Source organism: Sinocyclocheilus rhinocerous, unplaced genomic scaffold, assembly GCF_001515625.1.
Source record: "Sinocyclocheilus rhinocerous isolate Xijiao unplaced genomic scaffold, SAMN03320098_v1.1 scaffold691, whole genome shotgun sequence".
NCBI classification, from domain to species: domain Eukaryota; kingdom Metazoa; phylum Chordata; class Actinopteri; order Cypriniformes; family Cyprinidae; genus Sinocyclocheilus; species Sinocyclocheilus rhinocerous.
Window position 1 is genome coordinate 10,899 of NW_015656606.1, and position 7,065 is coordinate 17,963.

Genomic DNA, 7,065 nt, shown 5'->3' on the forward strand with positions numbered 1-7,065 from the left:
CTTTTTCACTCTCGCTGCGTCGCGCATGTAACCTGCCAAAACTCAAATGGAATCGCAATTCCTTTTGCATTTGAATTTCCGATGTCTACATGGAAAGCTGCCAATCATCGTCAGGGGCGGGACTATACTAGGGGGCGTGTTTGTATTGGGAGGTGACGTCACTCACAGACGACAGTGCCGAATGCTCTGATCAATGGAGGTAATCGGTAAAGGCTCCGCTAAAGGCAGCTAGCAATCAGTTTCGTACCTGTGTGAACGAATAGACAGTGCAACCTTCTTGGCACAATACATAATTATGTCTTTTTTACCCCAAATGTAGCGATTATCCCCTGCTAACAGCGGGAGCCACAACGGTACGCACAATAGGTCAATATTCACTATTAACCAAACGCTTTCACCTGTCTCAGCATCTCTCACTGTTTAGAATCAGAATCAGAATTAGCTTTATTCGCCAGGTGTGTGCAAACACACGAGGAATTTGTTGTGGTTTTTTTAAGGTGCTCCTAGTACATACATACATGCATACATACATATTATGTATTGTGCCAAGAAGGTTGCACTGTCTATTCGTTCACACAGGTACGAAACTGATTGCTAGCTGCCTTTAGCGGAGCCTTTACCGATTACCTCCATTGATCAGAGCATTCGGCACGGTCGTCTGTGAGTGACGTCACCTCCCAATACAAACACGCCCCCTAGTATAGTCCCGCCCCTGACGATGATTGGCAGCTTTCCATGTAGACATCGGAAATTCAAATGCAAAAGGAATTGCGATTCCATTTGAGTTTTGGCAGGTTACATGCGCGACGCAGCGAGAGTGAAAAAGCAGACTGGTAATTAATATTGCTATTTAAATATGACAGGCTCGTAACTCCTAAGACATGGGAAATACAGTTGCAAATGGACTTTGCTTTTTCATTTGAAATTTGGCAGTCACTGTGCGTTCGCGAAAGCGAAAATGCAAACGGTAATGCAGGATTTGCAATTGCATTTGGATTATGGCACAATTTATGCGTCCACATATGGAAAACGCAATTGAAAATACAATTTGCAATTCCTTTTGAAAATTGTCCGGAATATCGTTCCATAGTTATGTGAGAAAACAGCCAAATAACAAAAACACCAACTCTTCAATCAATAAATTCTCTTTATTTGAGGGAAGAGGGAGAGAGAGCGACAAAACCTCTAAACTGTTTGAGAAACAGGTAAAATATGCCATATGAATAAATCACTGAATTGAGAAGATCTCCAGTAGGTGTTACGCAAAATTCCAATGAAAGTTTCAAAGACCACATCCCTGACAATTTCCTTGACCACATCTGACCATTTCATTGACCGCTTCCCTTACTGCTTGCTTGACCACTTGCCTGACCATAACTGCTTCCCTGACCTCTTCCCTGGCCATAACCACCTCCCTGATCACTTCCTTGACTGCTTGCTTGACTATATGCTTGACCACGTCCCTGACCGCTAGCCTGACTATAACCCCTTCCCTGAACGCTTGCTTGACCACTTCCCTGATGGCTTGCCTGACTGCTTGCTTGACCGCTTCCCTGATCAAAACCGCTTCCCTGACTGCCTGCTTGACCACTTCCCTGATGGCTTGCCTGACTGCTTGCTTGACCACTTCCCTGACCATAACTGCTTCCCTGACCACTTCCCTGACCATAACTGCTTCCCTGACCACTTCCCTGACCATAACTGCTTCCCTGACCATTTCCTTGACCACTTCCCTGACTGCTTGCTTGACCACTTCCATGACCGCTTGCCTGACCATAACCGCTTCCCTGACCATTTCCTTGACGGCTTGCCTGACTGCTTGCTTGACCACTTCCTTGACCATTTCCCTGACCATTTCCATGGCCATAACCGCTTCCCTGACTGCTTGCCTGAATGCTTGCCTGACCATAACCACTTCCCTGACCATTTACTTGACCGCTTGCCTGACTGCTTGCTTGACCACTTCCATGACCGCTTGCCTGACCATAACCACTTCCCTGATCATTTCCTTGAAGGCTTGCTTGACCATATGCTTGACCACTTCCTTGACCATTTCCCTGGCCATAACCGCTTGCCTGACCATTTCCTTGAAGGCTTGCCAGACCATTTCCCTGACCATTTCCTTGAAGGCTTGCCTGGCCATTTCCCTGAAGGCTTGCCTGACCGCTTCCCTGACCATTTCCCTGAAGGCTTGCCTGACCATTTCCCTGAAGGCTTGCCTGACCATTTCCCTGAAGGCTTCCCTGACCGCTTCCCTGACCACTTCCCTGACCGCTTCCCTGACCACTTCCCTGACCGCTTCCCTGACCACTTCCCTGACCGCTTCCCTGACCACTTCCCTGACCGCTTCCCTGACCACTTCCCTGACCGCTTCCCTGACCACTTCCCTGACCGCTTCCCTGACCACTTCCCTGACCGCTTCCCTGACCACTTCCCTGACCGCTTCCCTGACCACTTCCCTGACCGCTTCCCTGACCACTTCCCTGACCGCTTCCCTGACCACTTCCCTGACCGCTTCCCTGACCACTTCCCTGACCGCTTCCCTGACCACTTCCCTGACCGCTTCCCTGACCACTTCCCTGACCGCTTCCCTGACCACTTCCCTGACCGCTTCCCTGACCACTTCCCTGACCGCTTCCCTGACCACTTCCCTGACCGCTTCCCTGACCACTTCCCTGACCGCTTCCCTGACCACTTCCCTGACCGCTTCCCTGACCACTTCCCTGACCGCTTCCCTGACCACTTCCCTGACCGCTTCCCTGACCACTTCCCTGACCGCTTCCCTGACCACTTCCCTGACCGCTTCCCTGACCACTTCCCTGACCGCTTCCCTGACCACTTCCCTGACCGCTTCCCTGACCACTTCCCTGACCGCTTCCCTGACCACTTCCCTGACCGCTTCCCTGACCACTTCCCTGACCGCTTCCCTGACCACTTCCCTGACCGCTTCCCTGACCACTTCCCTGACCGCTTCCCTGACCACTTCCCTGACCGCTTCCCTGACCACTTCCCTGACCGCTTCCCTGACCACTTCCCTGACCGCTTCCCTGACCACTTCCCTGACCGCTTCCCTGACCACTTCCCTGACCGCTTCCCTGACCACTTCCCTGACCGCTTCCCTGACCACTTCCCTGACCGCTTCCCTGACCACTTCCCTGACCGCTTCCCTGACCACTTCCCTGACCGCTTCCCTGACCACTTCCCTGACCGCTTCCCTGACCACTTCCCTGACCGCTTCCCTGACCACTTCCCTGACCGCTTCCCTGACCACTTCCCTGACCGCTTCCCTGACCACTTCCCTGACCGCTTCCCTGACCACTTCCCTGACCGCTTCCCTGACCACTTCCCTGACCGCTTCCCTGACCACTTCCCTGACCGCTTCCCTGACCACTTCCCTGACCGCTTCCCTGACCACTTCCCTGACCGCTTCCCTGACCACTTCCCTGACCGCTTCCCTGACCACTTCCCTGACCGCTTCCCTGACCACTTCCCTGACCGCTTCCCTGACCACTTCCCTGACCGCTTCCCTGACCACTTCCCTGACCGCTTCCCTGACCACTTCCCTGACCGCTTCCCTGACCACTTCCCTGACCGCTTCCCTGACCACTTCCCTGACCGCTTCCCTGACCACTTCCCTGACCGCTTCCCTGACCACTTCCCTGACCGCTTCCCTGACCACTTCCCTGACCGCTTCCCTGACCACTTCCCTGACCGCTTCCCTGACCACTTCCCTGACCGCTTCCCTGACCACTTCCCTGACCGCTTCCCTGACCACTTCCCTGACCGCTTCCCTGACCACTTCCCTGACCGCTTCCCTGACCACTTCCCTGACCGCTTCCCTGACCACTTCCCTGACCGCTTCCCTGACCACTTCCCTGACCGCTTCCCTGACCACTTCCCTGACCGCTTCCCTGACCACTTCCCTGACCGCTTCCCTGACCACTTCCCTGACCGCTTCCCTGACCACTTCCCTGACCGCTTCCCTGACCACTTCCCTGACCGCTTCCCTGACCACTTCCCTGACCGCTTCCCTGACCACTTCCCTGACCGCTTCCCTGACCACTTCCCTGACCGCTTCCCTGACCACTTCCCTGACCGCTTCCCTGACCACTTCCCTGACCGCTTCCCTGACCACTTCCCTGACCGCTTCCCTGACCACTTCCCTGACCGCTTCCCTGACCACTTCCCTGACCGCTTCCCTGACCACTTCCCTGACCGCTTCCCTGACCACTTCCCTGACCGCTTCCCTGACCACTTCCCTGACCGCTTCCCTGACCACTTCCCTGACCGCTTCCCTGACCACTTCCCTGACCGCTTCCCTGACCACTTCCCTGACCGCTTCCCTGACCACTTCCCTGACCGCTTCCCTGACCACTTCCCTGACCGCTTCCCTGACCACTTCCCTGACCGCTTCCCTGACCACTTCCCTGACCGCTTCCCTGACCACTTCCCTGACCGCTTCCCTGACCACTTCCCTGACCGCTTCCCTGACCACTTCCCTGACCGCTTCCCTGACCACTTCCCTGACCGCTTCCCTGACCACTTCCCTGACCGCTTCCCTGACCACTTCCCTGACCGCTTCCCTGACCACTTCCCTGACCGCTTCCCTGACCACTTCCCTGACCGCTTCCCTGACCACTTCCCTGACCGCTTCCCTGACCACTTCCCTGACCGCTTCCCTGACCACTTCCCTGACCGCTTCCCTGACCACTTCCCTGACCGCTTCCCTGACCACTTCCCTGACCGCTTCCCTGACCACTTCCCTGACCGCTTCCCTGACCACTTCCCTGACCGCTTCCCTGACCACTTCCCTGACCGCTTCCCTGACCACTTCCCTGACCGCTTCCCTGACCACTTCCCTGAAGGCTTGCCTGACCGCTTCCCTGACCATTTCCCTGAAGGCTTGCCTGACCGTTTCCCTGACCATTTCCCTGAAGGCTTGCCTGACCGCTTCCCTGACCATTTCCCTGAAGGCTTGCCTGACCGTTTCCCTGAACATTTCCCTGAAGGCTTGCCTGACCGCTTCCCTGACCATTTCCCTGAAGGCTTGCCTGACCATTTCCCTGAAGGCTTGCCTGACCATTTCCCTGAAGGCTTGCCTGACCATTTCCCTGAAGGCTTGCCTGACCATTTCCCTGAAGGCTTGCCTGACCATTTCCCTGAAGGCTTGCCTGACCATTTCCCTGAAGGCTTGCCTGACCATTTCCCTGAAGGCTTGCCTGACCATTTCCCTGAAGGCTTGCCTGACCATTTCCCTGAAGGCTTGCCTGACCATTTCCCTGAAGGCTTGCCTGACCATTTCCCTGAAGGCTTGCCTGACCATTTCCCTGAAGGCTTGCCTGACCATTTCCCTGAAGGCTTGCCTGACCATTTCCCTGAAGGCTTGCCTGACCATTTCCCTGAAGGCTTGCCTGACCATTTCCCTGAAGGCTTGCCTGACCATTTCCCTGAAGGCTTGCCTGACCATTTCCCTGAAGGCTTGCCTGACCATTTCCCTGAAGGCTTGCCTGACCATTTCCCTGAAGGCTTGCCTGACCATTTCCCTGAAGGCTTGCCTGACCATTTCCCTGAAGGCTTGCCTGACCATTTCCCTGAAGGCTTGCCTGACCATTTCCCTGAAGGCTTGCCTGACCATTTCCCTGAAGGCTTGCCTGACCATTTCCCTGAAGGCTTGCCTGACCATTTCCCTGAAGGCTTGCCTGACCATTTCCCTGAAGGCTTGCCTGACCATTTCCCTGAAGGCTTGCCTGACCATTTCCCTGAAGGCTTGCCTGACCATTTCCCTGAAGGCTTGCCTGACCATTTCCCTGAAGGCTTGCCTGACCATTTCCCTGAAGGCTTGCCTGACCATTTCCCTGAAGGCTTGCCTGACCATTTCCCTGAAGGCTTGCCTGACCATTTCCCTGAAGGCTTGCCTGACCATTTCCCTGAAGGCTTGCCTGACCATTTCCCTGAAGGCTTGCCTGACCATTTCCCTGAAGGCTTGCCTGACCATTTCCCTGAAGGCTTGCCTGACCATTTCCCTGAAGGCTTGCCTGACCATTTCCCTGAAGGCTTGCCTGACCATTTCCCTGAAGGCTTGCCTGACCATTTCCCTGAAGGCTTGCCTGACCATTTCCCTGAAGGCTTGCCTGACCATTTCCCTGAAGGCTTGCCTGACCATTTCCCTGAAGGCTTGCCTGACCATTTCCCTGAAGGCTTGCCTGACCATTTCCCTGAAGGCTTGCCTGACCATTTCCCTGAAGGCTTGCCTGACCATTTCCCTGAAGGCTTGCCTGACCATTTCCCTGAAGGCTTGCCTGACCATTTCCCTGAAGGCTTGCCTGACCATTTCCCTGAAGGCTTGCCTGACCATTTCCCTGAAGGCTTGCCTGACCATTTCCCTGACCATTTCCCTGAAGGCTTCCCTGACCATTTCCCTGAAGTATTGCCTGACCATTTCCCTGACCATTTCCTTGAAGGCTTGCCTGACCATTTCCTTGAAGGCTTGCCTGACCATTTCCTTGAAGGCTTGCCTGACCATTTCCCTGACCATTTCCTTGAAGGCATGCCTGACCGCTTCCCGGACCGCTTCCCTGACTGCTTGCTTGACCGCTTCCATAACCGCTTGCCTGACCATAACCTCTTCCCTGACCGCTTGCCTGACCGCTTCCCTGAAGGCTTGCCTGACCACTTCCTTGAAGGCTTGCCTGACCACTTCCCTGACCATTTCCTTGAAGGCTTGCCTGACCGCTTCCCTGACCATTTCCTTGAAGGCTTGCTTGACCACTTCCCTGACCATAACTGATTCCCTGACCGCTTGCTTGACCACTTCCCTGACTGCTTGCCTGACCACTTCCCTGACCATTTCCTTGAAGGCTTGCCTGACCACTTCCCTGACCATTTCCTTGAAGGCTTGCCTGACCACTTCCCTGACCATTTCCTTGACGGCTTGCCTGACTGCTTGCTTGACCAGTTCCCTGACCATAACCGCTTCCTTGACGGCTTGCCTGACTGCTTACTTGACCACTTGCCCGACCATAACCACTTCCCTGACCATTTCCTTGACGGCTTGCCTGACTGCTT

The 7,065-nt window shown here is 54.9% G+C and overlaps 1 protein-coding gene across 1 annotated transcript in view; it reads right to left on the reverse strand.

Moving 5' to 3' along the window:
- Positions 1-1,252: 1,252 nt before the first annotated feature.
- LOC107720491 (fibroin heavy chain-like) overlaps positions 1,253-7,065 on the reverse strand; it is an 11,474-nt gene continuing 5,661 nt past the window's right edge. Inside the window, exons 3-4 of the mRNA XM_016528208.1 lie at positions 2,196-2,843; positions 1,253-2,135 (exon numbers count right to left, since the gene is read on the reverse strand). Of these exons, the coding sequence (XP_016383694.1) occupies positions 1,329-2,135; positions 2,196-2,843 (1,455 nt within the window). The 3' untranslated portion in view covers positions 1,253-1,328. The remainder of the gene's footprint in view (positions 2,136-2,195; positions 2,844-7,065) is intronic.